The sequence below is a fragment of the Hyla sarda genome, unplaced genomic scaffold, assembly GCF_029499605.1.
Source record: "Hyla sarda isolate aHylSar1 unplaced genomic scaffold, aHylSar1.hap1 scaffold_514, whole genome shotgun sequence".
Lineage (NCBI taxonomy): Eukaryota > Metazoa > Chordata > Amphibia > Anura > Hylidae > Hyla > Hyla sarda.
In genome coordinates, this window is record NW_026610525.1 from 27121 (window position 1) to 51691 (window position 24571).

The 24571-nt window shown below is 45.5% G+C and overlaps 1 protein-coding gene across 2 annotated transcripts in view; it reads right to left on the bottom strand.

Annotated features, from left to right (window-relative positions):
- Positions 1 to 19592: 19592 nt before the first annotated feature.
- The window catches only part of LOC130338142 (zinc finger protein 436-like), a 40995-nt gene continuing 36016 nt past the window's right edge, over positions 19593 to 24571 (bottom strand). For both annotated transcript variants that reach the window (XM_056553970.1, XM_056553971.1), the window contains exon 7: positions 19593 to 20880. In XM_056553970.1, coding sequence (XP_056409945.1) covers positions 19694 to 20880 — 1187 coding nt within the window. In that variant the 3' untranslated portion in view covers positions 19593 to 19693. The remainder of the gene's footprint in view (positions 20881 to 24571) is intronic.

Consider the following 24571-nt stretch of genomic DNA (forward strand, 5'->3'; position numbering starts at 1 on the left):
GTCTATTCTAGGATAAAGAAGATTTTCCTTCGATGGTGTGCTACGAAAGAGGTAGTAACCTCAGATCCTCCTCTTTCTGCAATTTTACGTTTCCTTCAGGATGGCCTTGACAAGGGTCTTAGCCCATCCACTCTGAGGGTTCAAGTTTCAGCGCTCTCTGCCTTTTTAGGCAGATCTTTATCACAAGAATCCCTGGTTAGAAGATTCCTCAAAGGGGCTGAAAGACTTAAACCTACAGTTCTCAGACCCATTCCCAAATGGGATTTGACCATTGTTCTTAAGGGGTTATGCTCACACCCCTTTGAACCTCTGGAAGAAGTCGACTTTAGGTATTTGTCCCTTAAAGTCACCTTCTTATTGGCCATAACCTCAGCCAAAAGGATTGGCGAGCTTCAGGCCCTTTCGGCTTTCGAGCCTTATACGCTTTTTCTCCAGGATAGAGTCCTGTTGAGATTTTTGCCCACCTTTGTTCCTAAGGTCCCGACGTTCTCCAACATCAATCAAGCTATATCCCTTCCAGTTCTGTGTCCTAATCCATCCTCTCCCGAGGAAGCTGCTGACCATACTCTGGACATTTCAAGAATCCTCAGAATTTACATCTCAAGAACTGGAGAATTTAGAAGATCGGAGCACCTTCTTGTTTCCTTTTCTGGGAAGAACAAAGGTCTTAAAGCCTCTAAACCCTCTCTGAGTAGATGGATTAAAGAGGCAATCCGGGAGGCTTTTGTAGCCCAGGAGTTAGCTCCTCCTGCCTTTGTCACTGCCCATTCCACTAGGGCAGTCTCTACTTCTTTTGCAGAAAGAAAAGCTGTTCCTCTAGAACAAGTCTGCGCTGCTGCCTCCTGGAGCACGCATAATACATTTATTAGTAATTACAGGGTTAATGCCAAACGTTCGGAAGAGTTGGCCTTCGGGCAATCAATCCTAAGTGCCACTCTGCCGTAGTCCCTCCCTATTTGTGTTGTTACTTGCTAAGTCCCCACTTGTGCTGCTGGTTAGGACGTAAGGGAAGCGTTAATTTTTAACGTAAATTTGTTTTCCCTTAGTCCTAACAGCAGCACACAAATTTTCCCGCCCAAATTGTTTTGTTTTACTTGTTATTAAGCAATGTGGCCTAAGGGAGGAGGCCTTATATGGGGGGTCTAATTAAGTCTTTAATTACTTGGGCGGAATTAAAAATTCCACCGTCCTGCCAGCTTCACAGGGGCAGAACACCCCACTTGTGCTGCTGTTAGGACTAAGGGAAAACAAATTTACGTTAAAAATTAACGCATACTAGAGGTAAAAATTCCTTCCCGACTCCAAATATGGCATCAGAATAAATCCCTGGATCAATGTTCTGTCCCTATAAATCTAATATACATAATCTGTAATGTTATTATTCCCCAAAAATGCATCCAGACCCCTTTTTGAACTCTTTTACAGAGTTGCCCATGACCACCTCCTCAGCAGAGGATTCCACAGTCTCACTGCTCTTACAGTAAAGAACCCCCATCTGTGCTGGTGTAGAAACCTTCTTTCCTGTAGATGTAGAGGATGCCCCCTTGTTATATATACAGTCCTGGGTATAAATAGATCATGGAGAGATCTCTGTACGGTCCCTGATATATTTATACATAGGTATTAGGTGGCCCCTAAGCCTTCTTTTTTCTAAACTAAATAACTCTAATTCTGATAATCTTTCTGGGTACTGTAGTCCTCCCATTCCCCGTATTACCCTGGTTGCCCATCTTTGAACCCTCTCCAGCTCCATTATATCTTTATTGTACACTGGTGCCCAGTACTGTACACAGTATTCTATGTGTGGTCTGACCAGTACTGTACGCAGTATTCTATGTGTGGTCTGACCAGTACTGTACACAGTATTCTATGTGTGGTCTGACCAGTACTGTACACAGTATTCTATGTGTGGTCTGACTAGTACTGTACACAGTATTCTATGTGTGGTCTGACCAGTACTGTACACAGTATTCCATGTGTGGTCTGACCAATACTGTACACAGTATTCTATGTGTGGTCTGACCAGTACTGTACACAGTATTCCATGTGTGGTCTGACCAGTACTGTACACAGTATTCTATGTGTGGTCTGACCAGTACTGTACACAGTATTCCATGTGTGGTCTGACCAGTACTGTACACAATATTCTATGTGTTGTCTGACCAGTACTGTACACAGTATTCTATGTGTTGTCTGACCAGTACTGTACACAGTATTCTATGTGTGGTCTGACCATTACTGTACACAGTATTCTATGTGTGCTCTGACCAGTACTGTACACAGTATTCTATGTGTGGTCTGACCAGTACTGTACACAGTATTCTATGTGTGGTCTGACCAGCACTGTACACAGTATTCTATGTGTGGTCTGACCAGTACTGTACACAGTATTCCATGTGTGGTCTGACCAGTACTGTACACAGTATTCCATGTGTGGTCTGACCAGTACTGTACACAGTATTCTATGTGTGGTCTGACCAGTACTGTACACAGTATTCCATGTGTGGTCTGACCAGTACTGTACACAATATTCTATGTGTTGTCTGACCAGTACTGTACACAGTATTCTATGTGTTGTCTGACCAGTACTGTACACAGTATTCTATGTGTGGTCTGACCATTACTGTACACAGTATTCTATGTGTGGTCTGACCAGTACTGTACACAGTATTCTATGTGTGGTCTGACCAGTACTGTACACAGTATTCTATGTGTGGTCTGACCAGCACTGTACACAATATTCTATGTGTGGTCTGACCAGTACTGTACACAGTATTCTATGTGTGGTCTGACCAGTACTGTACACAGTATTCCATGTGTGGTCTGACCAGTACTGTACACAGTATTCTATGTGTGGTCTGACTAGTACTGTATACAGTATTCTATGTGTGATCTGGCCAGTACTGTACACAGTATTCTATGTGTGGTCTGACCAGTACTGTACACAGTATTCTATGTGTGATCTGACCAGTACTGTACACAGTATTCCATGTGTGGTCTGACCAGTACTGTACACAGTATTCTATGTGTGGTCTGACCAGTACTGTACACAGTATTCTATGTGTGGTCTGACCAGTACTGTACACAGTATTCTATGTGTGGTCTGACCAGTACTGTACACAGTATTCTATGTGTGGTCTGACCAGTACTGTACACAGTATTCTATGTGAGGTCTGACCAGTACTGTACACAGTATTCCATGTGTGGTCTGACCAGTACTGTACACAGTATTCCATGTGTGGTCTGACCAGTACTGTACACAGTATTCTATGTGAGGTCTGACCAGTACTGTACACAGTATTCTATGTGTGGTCTGACCAGTACTGTACACAGTATTCCATGTGTGGTCTGACCAGTACTGTACACAGTATTCTATGTGTGGTCTGACCAGTACTGTACACAGTATTCCATGTGTGGTCTGACCAGTACTGTACACAGTATTCCATGTGAGGTCTGACCAGTACTGTACACAGTATTCTATGTGTGGTCTGACCAGTACTGTATACAGTATTCTATGTGTGGTCTGACCAGTACTGTACACAGTATTCTATGTGTGATCTGACCAGTACTGTACACAGTATTCCATGTGTGGTCTGACCAGTACTGTACACAGTATTCTATGTGTGGTCTGACCAGTACTGTACACAGTATTCTATGTGTGGTCTGACCAGTACTGTACACAGTATTCTATGTGTGGTCTGACCAGTACTGTACACAGTATTCTATGTGTGGTCTGACCAGTACTGTACACAGTATTCTATGTGAGGTCTGACCAGTACTGTACACAGTATTCCATGTGTGGTCTGACCAGTACTGTACACAGTATTCCATGTGTGGTCTGACCAGTACTGTACACAGTATTCTATGTGAGGTCTGACCAGTACTGTACACAGTATTCTATGTGTGGTCTGACCAGTACTGTACACAGTATTCCATGTGTGGTCTGACCAGTACTGTACACAGTATTCTATGTGTGGTCTGACCAGTACTGTACACAGTATTCCATGTGTGGTCTGACCAGTACTGTACACAGTATTCCATGTGAGGTCTGACCAGTACTGTACACAGTATTCTATGTGTGGTCTGACCAGTACTGTATACAGTATTCTATGTGTGGTCTGACCAGTACTGTACACAGTATTCTATGTGTGGTCTGACTAGTACTGTACACAGTATTCTATGTGTGGTCTGACTAGTACTGTACACAGTATTCTATGTATGGTCTGACCAGTATTGTACACAGTATTCTATGTGTGGTCTGACCAGTACTGTACACAGTATTCTATGTGTGGTCTGACCAGTACTGTACACAGTATTCTATGTGTGGTCTGACTAGTGATTTGTACAGCGGCAGAATTATTTCCTTGTTGTGGGCATCTATGCCCCTATTGGTGCACCCCATGATTTTATTAGCCTTGGCTGCAGCTTCCTGACACTGGTCACTACAGCTAAATTTACTGTTAACTAAGACTCCTAAATCCTTTTCCATGTCCGTCGTCCCAAGTGTTCTCCCATTTAATATATAACCCAGCCCGGATTTTTCTTCCCCATGTGCATTACCTTACATTTATCAGTGTTGAACCTCATCTGCCACTTCTCAGCCCAAACCTCCAACCTATCCGGGTGTTCACTCTAACAAGGCAGTTCATATATGAAACAAATCCAGAGGATAGGAGAGGGCGACTCAACCACTGTAGTGCAATTGTGCGTAAAAATCATAGCAGCAGGGATATACAGCGTGTGGGCAGGGGAGCTGCAATCAGATGACAGCTGTTTCATATGCTACGACGTCCTTTCTCAAGACTTCACTATGCAAAGGTGCGTATTTACCTATTCAGTCCATTAAGGACGTCATAAGCACCTGTGAGTAGGTGAATATACAAACATCATAACAGCAAAGGAAAAAAAAATCACAAAAACGAGCTCATTTTCACTCTATCATTGAGTCCAACAGGACCCAAGGCATTAACTTTCAAAATCCATTGGGAATCACATTGGAGTCATTTTTTTAATGTCTTTCACCTCCTGAATACGAGATGTTAAAGCCTGTCATCAAACCAAATTTTCTAAACTAACTCAGATTATATTCACAAACTACTCCTAACACTTTCCCTGCCCTAAAAAAAAAATTCTGAGCTTTAAAAAGCTGTGTATCATACATTTCCCCTTGTTCACATTGTGTGAGCTCCCGGCAGGAGAAAGTGGGCGTTCCCCAGCAGGGGCAACATCACTGAAGCCTGCAAGAGCTGTGCCTCGCCATGCCCCGCATGCACTTCCTGAGTTTGGACTTCTGCAAGTCCGAGTGGAGACTAAACTAACTGGGAACAGAAAATATCCACCTAGTGGCCATTTTTTCAATCACATTAAAAATATAAAGGTTGAGAATTTTAACAGCAAGTAAATAGCAAAGTGTCTTATAATTACATAAGGATCAATATATTAAAAGTTTAGTTTGGTGACAGGTCCTCTTTAAAGGGGTACTCCGCTCCTAGACATCTTATCCCCTATCCAAAGGATAGGGGATAAGATGTCAGATCACCGGGGTCCCGCTGCTGCAGCACCCCGCTATCATTACTGCACAGAGCGAGATCGCTCTGCATGTAATGACGGGCGATACAGGGGCCGGAGCATCTTTACATCACGGCTCCGCCCCTCGTGATGTCACGGCCCGCCCCCGTCAATACAAGTCTATGGGAGGGGGCGTGGTGGTCATCACGCCCCCTGCCATAGACTTGCATTAAGGGGACGGGCCGTGATATCATGAGGAGCTGAGCCAAGACGTCACGCTGCTCCGGCCCCTGTATCGCTCCGGCCCCTGTATCGCTCTGTGAAGTAATGATGGCGGGGTGCCGCAGCGGTGATCCCCGGGGTCCCCAGCAGCGGGATCGTGGCGATCTAACATCTTATCCCCTATCCTTTGGATAGGGGATAAGATGCCAGGGGTGGAGTACCCCTTTAACCCTTTCTAGACCTGCAAACTGTAAAGTTTCAGTGTTATTATTATGGACGGTATTAATATGTTCTATCATTCTTGGTGCACCCGTCCAGTTTTTAATGAGTGTAGGTGTTCCCTTATGCGTATTTGTAGTGCTCTTATTGTTTTGCCAATATAATAAAAGCCGCATGGGCATATAATGGCATACACTACATATGTAGTACTACAGGTTATGAGAGGAGACATGGTGAGTGTAATTATTATTGCTGTTAATATTTATGGATCCACAGGCATCATTCCCTTTTAAAGAATATTTTGATAGCCAAGTAGTTTTGTGTTGTTGATTATTATTTTTTAGTTTGTCTCCAATAGTACTGCTCTGTCTATGTTTGATAATAGGCTTTTCAATAGCAATAGTATGTAAATCAACATCAGATTCTAGCATGTACCAATGTCTTCTAATAGCTTTAGATACGGCATTATTCATATTACTATTAAGCGGTTTTTGTTTTTCTTTTAGTCTGTAGAAGTTTTTCTGTGGGAACCTTTTCTGCTCGTAAAAAACTATCATTGATCTAAGTTTTAGGGTCATTTCTTTCTCTCAAACTGTTTGTTTTTTTAATTCTTCAGCTGGTTTTAAATAATTTTCTGGGCAATTGTTTGTTGATTGTTTTTATTCTAAGAAATTGGGAGTAAGGAATTCCTTTCCGGACAGGGTATGGGTAAGAGCTGTTAAATGTAATAAAGTAGCAGTGATTTTACAATAACTTTGGGCAATTATGTTATTATTTTCTATTTTTATTTTAACATCTAAAATCCAATTCTTTATCTCCCCATACATGAGTACATGTTCTCAGTATTATTTTCATTCAGACGGGTTAGTTTCAGAATAAATTTATTTCCGTTCAAACATGGCGAGGAATATATTTGCGCACGTACAGGAGACAGGCGTCCCCATAGCCGTACCGTACGTCTGCCTGTACCATTCCTCGCCATGTTTGAAGACGTTGCTGGTAAGTACCATGTGTAGGGAATCAGAAATGAATAGTTTGCAGTTAGTGGACTTGTCAGTAGAATCCACAATGTCTTTTATAGCCCTTATCCCGTATCATGAGGGATGCGATATCTATAGAAGTCACGTGATCAGTATTATTCCATATCAGATCAGAGAAATGACTCGAGATCTCCTGTATCTCTAAGATAATTCGGTGTAGATGACAATAAAGGACGTAACAACCAATCTGTATACTGAGATAATGGTTCCATAACGGAGCCGTTCCCCGCGACTATGGGCCGTCCCGGGGGTTGAGTTTCCGATTGATGGATTTTAGGAATAAAATACCATTTACAAAACACAGGAAATTCAGGATACAGTTTTTTGCCAGTGTTTTAGGTATTAGACCTTTTTCAGTTTGTTTTCTTAAAAATGATGTTAATTTATGTTGAATCTTAGGGATAGGATTAGATGGTAAGGGATCATACACTGTACTGTCACCAAATAGACGCTTAGCTTCTACTTCATAATACTTAGTGGATAAAACTAGCGTTCCTCCCCCTTTATCTGCAGATAGTACGATCCCTACGGCTGGATAACCATTAGAGAGTCCTCTTTTCTTTATCGGTAACATTACTGGTAGTGTTGGGATATAATATAGATTTTACATCTTTAGTAAACACCAAAAAGATCTATAGAGACGCCTGGAATAATAGGGGGTAGTAATGTAGATGAAATCCCACCTGTATATCCCCGCTGCTATGATATGTAAATAAACTACGATTGCACTACAGTGGGTGAGTTCTCCTCTTCTTTCCTCTGGATTTGTGTCATATATGAAGTGCCTTGTTAGAGTGAGCACCCCCATATCTGTAGTCAGTGTGCATGCTATCCCACCCAAACCTATCCCATGTGAACAGTGCCAGATCCATTCATCTACTCTACTATTGTCTGGTTTGGGGACTTTATCTTCTCAGGATCTTGACATTATGCCTATAGGTAGAGTTCAGTGAACTTACAGTAAATTGGCTCGTAGCGAACCTCGCAGCTCGGCTGTTGATTACTTTAGTCTGCATAAATTAGTTCAGCTTTCCAAAGGCTCCAGTTGCCTGGAAAAGATGGATACAGACCTAGGAGACCTGAGACTGTCATCCCGGACTTATCCAGGCAACCAGAGCCCTTGGAAAGCTGAGCTAATTTACGCAGACTAAAGTAATCAACAGCCGAGCTGCGAGGTTGGCTACAAGCCAATTTACTGTAAGTTCGCTCAACTCTACCTATAGCATTCTAAGGGACTTACTATCCTCTGATATGGCTGGAGATATGGAAGTGTCCGTGCATGAAGCAGAAGTTACATTACAAGTGGGAGAACGGGCGGAAGGGGGAGTTTTGTTTTTTCATCATGTAAAATCAAAGATCGCATTAGCAGTGATGAGCCTTAAATCATTCTAACAGCATAGTTAAAAAAATAAAAAAGCTTTTAAAAATTATAAAAGGCTTTTAACATTCTGGATAACTTATCTAAGGGATTTTTGTCACTTTTTATTAAAATGGCGCAACTCCCTGTGGGTGCATTATATTGAGCAGTCGTCAGACGTCCCGGCAGCCAGTGATGCTCATTGGGCCTCCCGGAGCCGCACTGATCTGTGTAAGAAACCTATGGGCCCCGGCTGTTGGGGCCACCAAATCATATTACACTGAGTGTCTGGTTAGGAGAAACAAATATAACACACCCACGGGGAGTAGCGCCATTTTAATAAAAGTTTACAAAAATCCCTTAGATAAGTCATGCAGAATATGTTAAAAAGTTTTTGTTTTTTTTCAGCCAATCAGAGAGCATCACTACTGAAATAGAACTCCCAGGAGGTAGCAGTGTATCAATAACGTGATGTCATAACCATTGTCCACCCACGAGAGAGCAGCACTGAGCAGAAATAACACTGCTCATCCTTCATCAGTGAGGGGCCCGATGCTGGAAAATGTAGGGACCCGGGAATGCAGAATTATACACATGACTGTGACTGGTAAGTGTCACATTGTTGTGTCCAAAAGGTCTTTAGTGCAGTTCCATGTGCATTTCTATAATAAACCTGTAGATACTCTATCTTTTGTTTTCCTATCTTAGATGCAGTATTTCCTGGATGTGGAGTCGCATTTCCGGCCCTACAGCAAGAAGTTGGATGAAGGCGAAGCCCCAGGAATCGCGCACATACACAGACACATTTGCCTAATTTCTAGAAGTAACCTCCTTTAGTATGCCCAGAGGAAGGGCAATGCAGTAGCCATGGATTCCCTACAGGTTTCCTCCCCTCTGGAGGTTTTTCCTGTCCTGAGTGTTACTGTACGCTCTTTGTGAGTGATCGGAGGTTACAAAAAAAAAAAAAACCTGCACAAACATTTTCATAAATTATAAATAAAGTTCCCCCTTTTTTTTTTTTTTTTTAAACTGTTCTTTGACTCAATTATTTTATTTCTGTGTGTGAAAAAATGTGTTAGCAAAATGGATGACATCAGTTTTTTTTATTTTAAGTTTCTAAAGCTGCTCTTCTGCGCGATCTGCACAATGCGGAGCGGAGCGAGGCAGCTGATGCTGGGTGGTAGAGTTGCCGAGTCAACCGTAGGACACCCAGCAACTTCCGTGCACGAGCCTTTTTCTGATGAATGGGACTCATGCAGAGAAATTGCTAGGGGTCATACGGTTGCAAAGGATTAACTTTTGGGTATGTGCACTGGCCCTTAAAGGGGTACTCTGCCCCTAGACATCCTATCCCCTATCTAAAGGATAGGGAATAAGATGTCTGATCACCCCAGCAATCTCAATGCAGTACTCGTCGTTCTAAACAGTATGTTTAGAGTGCTGGGTTCCTGTGGTGGGGGTTGTGACGTCACACCACCTCCCATAGACATGAATAGAGGGGGCATGGGGTGACGTCACAACCGCGCCGTAACAACCCAGCTGCACAGAGATCGCGGGGGTCCCAGCGGTAGGACTTCCAGGATCAGACATCTTTTCCCCTATCCTTTGAAAAGCCATATATGCCAGTGGAAAGCCACCACATAAATGTGGCACACGCTGTATGCCACGACTACGCAAATATATAGCACAGCCTGCACCCTGTTCCAAGCTATTGTCAAAACGTTCATTTAGCACGGGATTACACTTGGCGCATTTGTAAAAAAAAAACGGGCCTGTCACAGGTGAAGCTGGCCTATCTCGGGTGATGTATAGCTCAACCACACCCTGGAGTCACGAAACGATTAATTATACATTAACCTGTCTGACACCACAACTTTTGGGGTCATGAACAGGATACGGGTGTGTGCCTTACGCAAGAACCCCCCCATCTGAACTGTGCTCAATTTGCTGGCAAAAAAACCACACGTCCGTGCGACAAAAATTGCGCCAGTATTGTGCGGGTCTCTGTTTGTGAAAACACTTGTGAAATAGAGGGGTAGGAGAAAAGTGTATTGTCTGCCACTGTGAAAGTCCAAACTCTGTGTCCGTCATGTGCAAAGTGCGAACAGAAGCCATGCTGCCTTATACAAAATGCCCGGTACCTGCACGGGTTATTGGAGTTGGAGAAAAGCCTGCGAAGAATGCCCGCGAAAGTCTGCATCTTGCCGCTGGACGTGTAAGCCAGGACTCTGTGCCGAATCTGAGGTGGAACCTAAAGGGCCAGCCCCCTGTTGCCCAGGGGGCGAATGAAGAGGGTGCAGTGCTGACGTGTTTCCGGCCGGCAGCCATCTTGCCGCAGCCCATTATAAGAAGCAGCACACAGCCAGACCTCTTCAGACCACCGGAAGTTAGTGAGAGCAGCAAGATGGCGGAATTACAAGTGATTGAGAAGTCCAGCATGGCGTGCAGCGCCAGTTATGTTATGGCGGCCACCGCTAAAGTCTTGCGTGATGTCATGAGGGGCATGAGCACTGCTGCAATTAATATTATTTGCTGAAAATGGGGGGAACCCTATGCGATTTTTTTTTATATATACATAAATAAAGAACGTGTGTGGTTCCCCATATTTTCAGTATCAGCCAGATACCAACCAAACATCAACAGCCTGATGTTACCAGGGTGGGCGAGGACCACTGTTACTGGCCCTCCCCAGCCTAAATAATGACATCCTGTTACCGCCTATGCCCAGGAGCACCATTTTTGATGCTCCAGGCCTGTTGGTACCTGCTCTTTTCAGCACCCCTGGCCCGGTGGGGTTATAATTGGAGGTTACAACTAGCTGTTTTTTGTGGCTAACGCTAAGCCCCAGATTAGTAATGGATTCCGTCTATAAGATGGCTTCTACTACTAAGCCTGAAAATTATAAAAACACAACACATTGAAAATTAAAAAAAAAAAACACTGGTCATCGTTGCAATCCACCAAATCTGACGTAGTCCTCCGTATTTAAGTATCTGAAATGAGAAGAAAAGAAAAAATACAAAAAAAAGGTTAGTACATTTTTGGCGTTCTGCCCTGGGAGCCTCCATTTTTTGACGTGTGCCTACTGTATCTTGTATATACAGTGTTACGCCGAGCGCTCCGGGTCCCTGCTCCTCCCCGGAGCACTCGCGGCGTTCTCCTCTATGCAACGCCCCGGTCGGACCCACTGACCGGGAGCGCTGCACTGACATTCACGATGGGGATGCGATTCGCATAGCGGGACGCGCCCCGCTCGCGAATCGCATCCCAAGCCACTTACCCGTCCCGGACCTGGCTATCATGTTCTGGCGCGCGCGCGCCAGCTCTCTAAGATTTAAAGGGCCAGTGCACCAGTGATTGGTGCCTGGCCCAATCAGTCTGATTAGCTTCCACCAGCTCCCTTTCCATATAACCTCACTTCCCCTGCACTTCCTTGCCGGATCTTGTTGCCTTTGTGCCTAAAGAAAGCTACTACTCTGTTTACCATAACTGTGTTCCTGACCTCCTGCTATTACTATTGACTACGAACCTTGCCGCCTGCCCCGACCTTCTGCTACGTCTGACCTTGCTTCTGCCTAGTCCTTCTGTCCCACGCCTTCTCAGCAGTTAGCGAGGTTGAGCCGTTGCCGGTGGATATGACCTGGTTGCTACCGCCGCAGCAAGACCATCCCGCTTTGCTGCGGGCTCTGGTGAAAACCAGTAGCAACCCTAGAACCGGTCCACCGACACGGTCCACGCCAATCCCTCACTGACACAGAGGATCCACATCCAGCTAGCCGAATCATAACATACAGTCATTTATAGATTGTTTTATATACAGCATAGCGCACAAAGACTTAACCCATAACTGCTCAGCAGCAGCACGGGTTAACACTTTCCTTGCTAGGCTCCTGTATAGTATACATGGGTACACTATGCACCCCTGTATACTATACAGTCAGCGGAGGTAAGTAGTGATGCTCTGCACCCTATATATGTGTATACTATACATCACTCCTTAAACTCTGTGGACCGGGTGCTCAACATCCAACCCATGGAGTGATACCTGAAGGCAGTGAAAAATTGCCACAGGGTACAAAAATGACTGTTTCTACACATCAGCAAAAACACAAGAAAAACTGCCAAAACACAGGAAAAAGCTGTGACAGTTTTTGTGGCGTCACAGCTTTTTCCTGTATTTTGGCAGTTTTTCTTGTGTTTTTGCTGATGTGTAGAAACAGTCATTTTGCTGGTGGACAAAAAGCTTAATGGAATCCTGGCCTCAAAGCAATAGAAAAAAAATCCCTGTGTCCACTTTTCCTGTGAGGTGCAGCTCAGGTGTACAGATAGAACTGTGTGGAGATTTAGAACTTTGCACAAAATTTATCATGTGGCTTGCACAAGTATGGGAAATTTGGTGCAATTGCACCAAATGTAGACCAATCAAAACGATCTACAAAAAAACATCTACCTACTACACCAAAATTGATGAATGTCTCCCAATGTGTTTAGTAATAACCATAGGGAGTAAAGAAAGTGGGGTTAGGGGAGAAGGGAAATCAGAATCAGTCGTAGAGCAGTCTCGTAATACCGACAAAGTTATATATAAAAGAGGAAAGAACTAGAGAGGCCAAGGAGGAGTGCGGGGGCCACAAAATGGGCCCTATAGAAGGAGGGACTGAGGAGAATTCCATATCCACATGAGGAGGAATATAAAGGGGAGGATGAGAAAAAGAAGAGCGAACGAGCTCTAATAATCCAGACGAAGGAAAAGCTTTATAATAAGTGTGTAAATCCGGAAACACAAAACCGCCGTCTAATGTCTTCAGGGTGAGCGTCTATACGGGACACGTGGTCTCTTCTGAATCATAACAAAATTACTAAATAACCATCGGATAGAAGAAAAATAACAATTCCGTACTATGATAGGGACGGACTGTAAAAATATAAAATATTATTGGTAAATATAAGATTTAAGAACCTTTCTCCTTCCAATCCACGACATATATAGGAATTTACGAGCGTGTAACTGGGTCTTCAATCCGTGTAATAATGGCGCAAAGTGTGAAGTAAAGAGATCTTGTACCAGATGTGATCAGATCTCTAGGGATTTTATACCCCGGGGAGGACAAAGAAAAGGAAAAGAATTACACCGATGTTTACTGAACCCGGGGGACGCTGAGATATTGACGACTTCTCATATAGAAAAATGGATTTTATGATCTGAGACCGAAAATAGACGTCAAGACGGGAAACGCTGAGCGCCAGAGCAGTAGACCACTCTTCGTCTGTCAACTCCCCAAGATCTCTCTCCCACCTACCTCGAACAGTCAGGGGAAAGTGTTCAAGATGAAAGCTTAACAATTCACTATATATATCCGGGAAATGACCCCAGCCGAATCTCTTTTCAATACAACCGAGTCTAAGACATTATTAGAGTGGAGCGGGATCTACCTTGCGTTTCATAAACATGTCTGAGTTGTAGATACCTATAAAATGCAGAGTGCGGCAAAGAAACTCCTCCTGTAAGTCCCCAAAAGATCTAACCCCTTCCTGAGTAACCAAATGGTCCAGACTACACAATCCCTTCCTCTCTCAAAAACTGGCGTCCGAAAAAGAGAAAAATACAGACAAGCCAGGGTTTCGCCACAACGGGGTATATTTAGTGCATCCAGTAATGCCAAGCAATTTACGCGTGCGGCCCCAAAGCTTGCACAATAAGACAGTAGTGGGAGAGGAGTCAGGAGGTCTAGTCAGGGCTCCAATCTCCAGCAAATGTATAGGAACTCGCCCCCCATGTTTGGCCATAAATAGTCGCCCAGTAGGTCCCAGCGTATCCAAACCCGCCCATCCCCTAATTTGATGCAATTGAGAAGCTATAAAATACAACCACGGATTAGGCAGAGCCAATCCACCTGAAGTCTTACCTCTCTGTAGTGTCTCCAGCCTTATCCTAGCCGAACTCCCTCCCCACACTAGCCGCCTAAATAATCTCGTATACGTATGAAGTATGACATCGGAATCCACACGGGGGAGTTTTGCAAAATATAAAGTAACTGCGGCATCAGTATCATCTTAGCCAGATTAGTTCTACTGACCACTGAAACCGGTAACTTACACCAAACGGTTACCTTCTGAGAGCTCCTGTCCAGAATAGGGATCAGGTTCCTAGGAATATAATCATGCAGAAACGGAGTAATATATACACCAAGATATTTGAAACTATTCACTACCTGCAACTGAGAGATAGAGATCTGCGGGATATCCGGCAAAGGGTCCAGGGGCATTAAGACAGATTTATCCCAATTAATTAGCAAACCGGAGTGAGAGCCAAATTGAGAAATAATAGACATAACCGGGGCCAATGATGGGGCAGTATCACCCAAAAATAGCAACATGTCATCCGCATACAAGGCTATCTGCTCCTCCATAGAGCCATACTTAAATCCACTCACATTTGATGCAGTTCGGATGAGACAAGCTAAGGGCTCGATAGCCAATGCAAAGAGCAGTGGCGACAAGGGGCACCCCTGTCGCGTACCCCGCTGCAGTGGGAAGGAGTCAGACAAGTGACCATTGACTCTCAATCTAGCAACTGGACATCGATATAACAATTTAACATAAGACAGGAATCTTGGACCAAATCCCATCCTCTCCATGACTGTCCACAAGTAATCCCATTCCACACTGTCAAACGCTTTGGCAGCGTCCAATGAGACCAGTGACCTAGCCCCAGTCCCCTCCTGCGTCATCTGTAGATTAAGGTAGACCAGTCGTATATTATCCACAGTAGACTTACCCAGCATGAAGCCCGTCTGATCCCCGTGTATTAGCGATAAAACCACCCCAGCCAATCTGTTAGCAAGCACCCGGGCCAGCAGTTTCACATCAGTAAAAGAGATATAGGTCTATAAGACCCGGCATTCAATAGGTCCTTTCCAGGTTTAGGAAGGAGCACAACAATTGCCTCCATCATGGAGCTGGGCAAAGCACCCTCCTCCACCGCTGACTCGAATACCCGCAACAGCTGAGGTAGAAGTACACCCTGGAAACGTTTGTACACCTCACTCGGCAGACCATCAGGGCCCGGGGATTTCTCATTAGCCGCATCTTTCAATGCGAGTTCCAATTCCTCCAGAGAGAGGGGCGAATCTAATCCATCCCTCTGCTCCGGAGAAAGTGAGGGCAGTCGTACCTGGCTAACATATTCCCCCAAGGCCTCTGCGGAGCAAGTAGTCCTGGACGAATATGCATCCTTATAAAAATCCACCATTACCCGCAATATGTCCCTATCTTCCGTGACCTCCCTCCCCCGACCGTCTCTCAGGCATCCAATAAATGTAGCACCTTGCTGTGCACGAGCTATAGATGCCAGCAGTTTACCTGTTCCCTCACCACATTCAAAGTACCTCTGTTTAGTAAAGAATCTTTTATGCTCTGCAGTCTCCACTAAATAGTCATTGTAAGCAGTCTGAGCCTGTAACCAATCCTCCTGAAGTTCCAGAGTAGGGGTCAAGATATAAGCAGCTTCGGCTGTAACAACCGCTGCACCCAACTTATTTCCCTTATCTCTAGTAAAGGACTTGTGAGTACTAATATCTCTGATAAAAAGCCCCCGTAAGAACGCCTTAAGGGAGTCCCATACTATGGAGACCGCGGCCGTTCCGGAATTGAGTTCAAGAAAACTCCTTAGTTCTGCACATATAATCTCCTCCGTAGTTAACACTTGTAACCAGAAAGGATTCAGCCTCCACAGTGGGCGCTCACCTCCCAACCCTCCATGCATCAGTAATTGTAATCTAATAGGAGAATGATCCGACAAACCCCTCGCCAGGTATTCCACCTCTCCCACCATACCCACTATGTCCTCACGGCCAATTGCCATATCTATTCTAGAAAGAGTCCCGTGGGTAGCCAAATAACAAGAGTACTGGTGAACACAAGGATTCCGATGCCTCCACAAATCTAACAGGGCAACTTCACTTAGCATTCTAGCTAGACTAGTTGGCCTAGACTGAGGGGAAGGACTCGCACCCCAAAATCTGTCTAAGGAGACATCCATTACTTGTTAAAATCCCCACACATCAATATGGGGGCCACAGGGAACCCTGACACTATTGATAAAATAAGCTGCAAAACCGCACCATCATACGGTGGGGGAATATACACACATACTATAATTAACATGCGATGGGACATCTCACAAACCAAACATACAAACCGCCCATCCGGATCCACAACTGAGGAAACATCCCGGAAGGGAAGCGATCTGTGAATCAGAACACTGACCCCCCTAGCATGGGAAGAATATCTAGAATGCAGAGAGTGACCGACCCAAGCTCTATGGAGGACCGCAGTAGTGCCCGTAGTCAGATGGGTCTCAGTAAGGCACAATATGGCAGGCTGAAACCGTCTCACTGAATTGAAAACAGCACACCTTTTAGTCACATCACCAAGGCCACGTACATTCCATCATATAACATTAACCACAGCCATCACATCAGAAAAAGAATATCAGAACATAGGGAATCAAAAAGGCCCAGAGGAGGCCGACACACACCCATCACAAAGTAAAGTAAAAAATGCAGCAAATGGGAAGAAGAGACGGACAACAAACAAAACAAACACCCAGAACCATACAACAAAACAGCGCAAACACACACAACACCGCGGCATGCGGCATCAGGGGGCGCTAATACATCCACTCCAGTCGGCAACACACTCCCGACCACGCCACAGCAACTCACACCCCATGGTACACTGACATCATGTATACAGACTAGAGTGAGAATATACAGCAAGAAAGCCAACTGCCCGCCAAACATAACCCAGTAACAGTGAGAGCAATCCTGCAATAAAACAGTAAAAAGACAATCTTAATATAAGCAACAGGGGGTTTAACCCCCCCAAGGATAACAGGTACCCACCCCCCCCCCCCCCTAATGTAATAGCACCCATATTAGGAAGAACAAGCATCATAACCCACATAACCCACAGTTCAGTGCGCTACCTAAATAGAAAAATTAAGTATCAATTATGCAAATAGAACAATGAACAATCAACAGTGATCCAATTCAGGTAGGAAAGAACAGTTCAGAGGAGGTCATGCAGTTCAATCAGGAGCAGGCCCCGGTGAGCCTCTACGGGCCCGTTGGTGCAACTGTGACTCATGGGAGTCGAGCCAGCGAACATCCATCTCCACACTCTCAAAGAAATGGGTGGAGCCCATAGCCACCACTCGTAGCCTTGCCGGATACAGCATAGAGTATTGAACATCCAACACACGCAGCTGTTTTTTAACATCTAGAAAGGAGGCACGCTTTTTTTGCACCTCCGCTGAGAAATCGGAAAAAAATGAGAGGACACATCCATCCACAGTGATAGGTTGCCTTTCCCTGGCAAGTCTCAAGATAATGTCACGGTCTCTATAATGCAGCAGCTTCACCAGCATAGATCTTGGCGGACCTCTCGGCGGGAAGGGTCTAGTAGGAACTCGGTGGGCACGTTCCACTGCAAACAGCGGGGTCAAACCATCTGCCCCAAAAACTTCCTTTAGCCAAGATTCCACATACTCAGTAGGAGAACGCCCCTCACATTTTTCAGGAAGTCCCACAATTCTCACGTTATTTCTGCGCAGCCTATTCTCCAAGTCATCAGTCTTAGCTTTTAGAAATGTAATGTCCTGATCATGTCTAGTGAAGTATCGAACTAAGGGGACCACCGCATCCTCCACATCACTTACACGGCCCTCCACTGCGGAAGTGCGATCCGCCACCTTCTGCAAATCATGACGGATGAGTGAAATGTCCGATTGTACCGTTCCCACCTGTGTAGTTAATTGGACCAGCGTTAAATTGCACCTTTGAATCTCAGCCAGAACAACAGCCAGAGTAGGTTCAGCAGGGGGAGCAGGCGAAGCGGCAGCCGCCGCAACTGTCAGGGCAGGGGGAGTCCCGGGCAAGGACACCAGCAAGGCCGGCCCAGAGTTATGTAAAAGAGCATCATAGTCCTCCAGGTGATCTGAGGGGGTCCCCATCACTTCCATGGGGAGTAGAGAACTCCTCTTGTCAGGAGAATCAGGCGAGGGAGGCCGCAGTGCGAATTTCTCTAATCTAGCCGCTACTTCCTGCTTTAGTGTCAAGTTATTCCTTTGGCCGACAGACACCTTGGGTCCCTGCTGAGAAGGGCCATACCCGTCTTTATATTTACTTTTCCATTTATTAGTAGCCATGTGTTCCAGTAGACAGGGAGCCCAACAGAATATGATGAACAGAAGAAAGTATGCAGCTACACAGTCCCACAGTAGAACTAGCAGGGTATGAAGTCAAATATGCTCAGTCCATACAGCCTGGTATGAGGTTTATAGCAGGCACACAGCAGATGTAATAGGATTCACACAGGAGGTCCCATAGAGGTAGTCAGCTGAGGGTTAATGTTCCCCAGCCACAGTGCAGGCAAGGCTCCAGCAAGTTAGGGAAGTTTCAAAGCCAGGGGCCCCAGGAACAAGCAATCTCCCCAGGCACCTCTTATTCCCCAGCAGTCTCCTCAACGGCCAGGACCACCCACAACCAGGCACTCCAGGTGGGGACAGCACAGTACCGTTTCAAGGCAGCCTCCGTCACCCCCGTTCCGCGGCTCACTCTCACCGCCACTCCAGCTCCCTCATGCACCGGCGGTCATACAGGATCGTGTCGCAGGCGTCCCGCGACACGCCAACTGCTCAACGCCCCACAGAGAGGCGGAACACAGGCTCCGTGCGCTCAAGATGGCGGGCGCACACTACAGGCCACAGCAGCTATGTTCTCTGCGCCACACTGCTGCAACACGGGCAGGCGGCGTAGTCCTCACCACCAGCGGCGGTATGCAGGGATACGGTCCTCCAGCAGCGTCCTTCAGCAACAGACCTCCAGCAGCGTCCATGGATCTCCTCCCCCGGTCAGCAGCAGCCAGGTAAGCACGCGGCCTTGCGGCCTACTCCCCGCAGGATCCACTACCCTCTATTTGCAGAGAGGGGGGGGAAAGGATGCTCCCGTCAGGTGTCCCCAGGTGCAGGGGGGTGCGAAAGAGGGGCCAGAGCCCCTATTGCAGCAGGATATTGACGAAATTTAAGGATATTAATCCAGGATGGCAGGAGCTCCCTCAAGGCACGTCCGCTCAGGCAGCCATGCAGACCACGCCCCCGTCAGGGACATTATTACATTTATTATAAGTCCAGTGTGCGGAGATGAATATAAGAATAATAAATAATATAAGAAAGAAAACTTTTATTAACATTTGGTAACAAGTTTGGAGATGCAGTATATGATATATATATAAATGTCAGATATCCTATGTACATGGTTAATATATAGATGTGTTATCTGCATCATTAATTGCTCTGAATTGGCTTCTCCCTTGTGTGAGTTCTTTGATGTCTAACAAGACTTGATTTCACAGTAAAACATTTTCCACACTCAGCACAGCAAAATGGCTTCTCTCCTGTGTGAGTTCTTTGATGTGTAACAAGATGTGATTGCTGAGTAAAACATTTCCCACACTCTGAGCATGAAAATGGCTTCTCCCCTGTGTGAGTTCTTTGATGTTGAACAAGATTTGTTTTGTCAGAAAAATATTTCCCACATTCTGAACATGAATATGGTTTCTCCCCTGTGTGAGTTCGTTTATGTTTAACAAGACTGGATCTCTCAGTAAAACATTTCCCACATTCTGAACATGAATGTGGTTTCTCCCCTGTGTGAATTCGTTTATGTTTAACAAGACGGCATTTCTCAGTAAAACATTTCCCACATTTTGAACATGAATATGGTTTCTCCCCTGTGTGAGTTCTTTGATGTGTAAAAAGATTTGATTTGCCAGTAAAACATTTTCTACATTCTGAGCATGAAAATGGCATCTCCCCTGTGTGAGTTCTTTGATGCTGAACAAGACCTGATTTCTTATTATAACATTTTCCACATTCTGAACATGAAAATGGCTTCTCATCTCTGTGAGTTCTTTGATGTGTAACAAGATGTGAATGCTGAGTAAAACATTTTCTACATTCTGAGCATGAAAATGGCTTTACTCCTGTGTGAGTTCTTTGATGTCGAACAAGCTTTGATTTCTCAGTAAAACATTTCCCACATTCTGCACATAAATATGGTTTCTCCCCTGTATGAGCTCGTTTATGTTTAACAAGACTTGATTTCTCAGTAAAACACTTTCCACATTCTGAACATGAAAATGGCTTCTCTCCTGTGTGAGTTCTCTGATGTACTACAAGACTTGATTTCTGAGTAAAACATTTTCCACATTCTGAGCATGAATATGGTTTCTTTCCTGTATGAGCTGGTTGATGTCCAACACCCCTTCTGTGACTTTTATTTTGCTGAACATCCTGTGATGACTGAGAAGACAGGACCTGTATATAAGGATGAGATGACAGATCTTGGCTGTGAAGGGCTGAGGGTGTATCTGGGATAATGGAATGTTCTTCATATGTATCTTGTGTGATATCATCATCTGCTTTATAATCTGAAGATATAAGATTCTCCTCTGATCTCCTGCTACAAGAATCTGCAGAGAATAACACAGATTTTATTATCAGTATTAACCCCTTAACAACCCAAAAAATTTAAGCTATCGTGTTTTCTTTTTCCCCTCCTCTCCTCATAGCCATAACTCTTATTTTTCCTTCTACACTGGGTTTAAGAGCTTTTTTTTTGTGGGACCGATCTTACATTGTATTAACTGTGCATTAAATATAAGTCCGGTCCATACAATCACAGCGATATCTAATGTGTATAGTTTTTGTTACACTTTACTACTTTAAAAAAAAAATTACAACAAAAATATTAAAATTATTGAAAGGGGTTAGTTTACATTTTTAAAAACATCTTTGAAATGTTTGGTCCCTCTATAGGACTTGTATGAGCAGTCATTGGATTGCTCATACAGATCAGTACAGTATTTACTGCATTGATCCATTAGAGCCGACCATAGACAGGCTGTATAAATAGCAGAGTCCCGGCAGTGACAGAGTCCTAGCAATCATGTTATGTGCCGTAAAATTGACTTGTTCTCCTCATAGATCAGGTTGGTACGATCGATATGTATAACATAGTGTTATCTTTTACTCCGTTTTTTATTTTATTTTTATTTAAACTTATTTTAATAAAAAGTGAGTAAAGAGCTGTACAGTGTAAGTACAGACCATGGAAGTCTATGACAAAATCCCATTCAGCACAGCATGATGTATACAGAGTGAGGACAGCTGCATAACACAGTCACTGACTACAGACACAATACAACCTAATACAACCTAAACCGGGAACCTTAACCACAATAGACATATATTTACGTCCATTGCCGGCTTCAGTTATGTGAAGTGCACTCAGGAGTTGAGCGCGCTTCATACCCGGTGGGTCTCGGTTTCTGTCAGCAACCAGGACCTGAGGCTAATACCGGACATCGCCGATAGCTGCTGTATGTTCTTTTTGTTGTGTAGTTCTTTGCAGTCTGACCACAATGCTCTCTGCTAATATCTCTGTCAGTGTCAGGAACTTTCCTGAGCAGGAGCAATTCCCCATAGCAAACCAATCCTGCTCCGGACAGTTCCTGACATGGACAGAGGTGTCAGCAGAGCAGTGTGGTGAGACTGAAAAGAACTACACAACTCACTGTGGAGCATACAGCAGCTGATACCGTGGCCAGGGGTAATCAACTGGCGGACCGCGGTCTAGATCCAGACCGCGGCCGCCAGTAATGCCCGCAGACCCCCCCCCCCCCCCCATTTGGCTGGTCCCGCGGCAAGTTACCGTAAATGAGCTGGGGCAGGGACGCTGTCGCTTTAAAACGTCCGCGCATATGCACGGCCGCCGTCACGGACGTGTCCCTGCCCCCTGCTGCTAAGCAACAGAAGGAGATCCCGCCGCCGAGAGCTGCAGCTTCCTTACAGTACAAGTTGCGGACTCTACCGTATGAAGGTGGGTAAGTTCTGGTCTCCGCTGGGGATAAAATGTGTACTGTACTTTATAATGGCAGAGGGGTGGGGGGCCCCGTAGGAGTGTGGAGGACGACGGAGGAAAGGGAGGATGGGGGGCTGTAGGAGTGTGGAGGATGGGGTGCTGTAGCATTGTGGAGGATGGGGGGCTGCAGGAGTGTGGAAGATGGGGGGGGCTGCAGGAGTGTGGAGGATGGGGTGCTGTAGCAGTGTGGAGGATGGGGTGCTGCAGGAGTGTGGAGGATGGGGGGGCTGCAGGAATGTGGAAGATAGGGGGGATGCGGCATCCTCCACACTGCTACAGCCACCCATCCTCCACACTGCTACAGCCCCCCATCCTCCACACTGCTACAGCCCCCCATCCTCCACACTGCTACAGCCCCCCATCCTCCACACTGCTACAGCCCCCCATCCTCCACACTCCTGCAGCCCCTCCCCCATCCTCCACACTGCTACAGCCCCCCATCCTCCACACTGCTCCAGCCCCCCATCCTCCACACTGCTCCAGCCCCCCATCCTCCACACTGCTCCAGCCCCCCATTCTCCACACTCCTGCAGCCCCCCATCCTCCACACTGCTACAGCCCCCCATCCTCCACACTGCTACAGCCCCCCATGTTGTTCAAGGTACATACCGTAAATAAATAAGCCCTACCCTGAAAATAAACCCTAGTGTGTTTTTTGTGACTAAAATTAATATAAGAGAAACACGGTAAGTACTGGAAGGGTTAAGATTTGTAAATAGAAGTAATTTACAATTCTGAATAACTTTCTAGCACCAGTTGATTAAAAAGAATTGTTATTCCTTGTCACCTGCCTTGTTTGCTTTAGCCATGGAGCCCCTGGCGACTCTCATCCGCTCTTCCCCTGATGTTACTGGTGCTGCGATTGGCTCCTCGAACTACAAGGCGTGCCTTTTTGCTGACGACATCCTTCTCTCTCTTACCCGCCCTCTAACCTCCCTCCATAACCTTTTCCGTCTACTCTCTGATTTCTCTCACTTTTCTGGACTGATGGTCAATGCCTCGATTCTGAAACCCTTTTCTGCAACATTCACACACTCAGAAGCTGATCTGTCTCAACTTCGACTTGCCTGCCCCTGCCCCCACCCTTTCTTATCTTGGCCTGTCCCTTACTCCTTCTATCTCCCAACTCTATTCTGCTAACTACCTGCCAATGTACCGTTCTCTCCGTTCGGATATGTGCTCCTGGGATGTCCCTTATCTGCCCTTGGTCAGCAGGGTGTCTACTGTGAAAATGGTTATTTTGCCGAAACTCCTTTATTTGTTTCGGACCCTGCTGATCCCGGTCCCATCTGCCGAGCTCAGGAAACTGTAATTTGAAGTCTCCTCCTTCATTTGGTGACAGAAACGTCCAAGGATTCCTTCCACTATTATGCATTACCACAAGAGCCTAGGTGGTCTTTCTGTCCCTAACTTTCTTAAATATTACTATGCTGCCCGATTGAGCCAGCTGGCCTGTTCTTTTGCACCCTCTGATACTCCCATATGGGTTCACCTGGAATCCACTCTGCTCCTGCCTCATACCTTTCCTGCACTCCTGTGGTCCTCTCTCCCACTACGTTCCCTCCTCTGCTCTTCTCACTTTGTATTCTCTTTCTCTGTGGTGATTGGTCCATTTCCACTTTCGTCTCTCTCTTCACCTTTAACTCCTTTATTGGGGAACCCGTCCTTCTCTCCTGGGCTTTTCCTGGTGGTCATCTCAGAAACGGTTGACTTATTATGCCTTCCTCCTCAGGGGTCGCCTTCTGACACTGGAGGAATTTCGGTCTCGCTACCATCCTCCGGAGTCAGAATGCCTCAGGATACATCAGGTCTTCTCTTTTCTTCTCTTCTTACCCTCTCTGCACCCCTCCTCTCCTCTTTCTAGATTTGAACGCTTAGTGCTGTACTCTCCCACCCGTAAAGGGTTACTCTCGGTGCTCTATAGCCACATGAATGCACCTCCGTCTTATGTTTAGTTGACATTTATGTTACAATGGGAGGCTGCCTTTCGCACATCCCTACCGCTCACTGTATGGCACTCATGCTGTACCTCCCTCAGTAGGGGTAGTTGGCAGGTCTCTTACGGAGACATCTCTCAAAATTCTACATCGAGCCTATTATGTCCCTACAAGACTGAATAGGATCTTTCCTCCTTCCTCGCCACTGTGCTTCCGAGGCTGCTCCCACCTTGGTACTATGCATCATACCTGGTGGTCATGTCCATTGATTAGGAGATTTTGGTCATCCGTGATCTCTTTTCT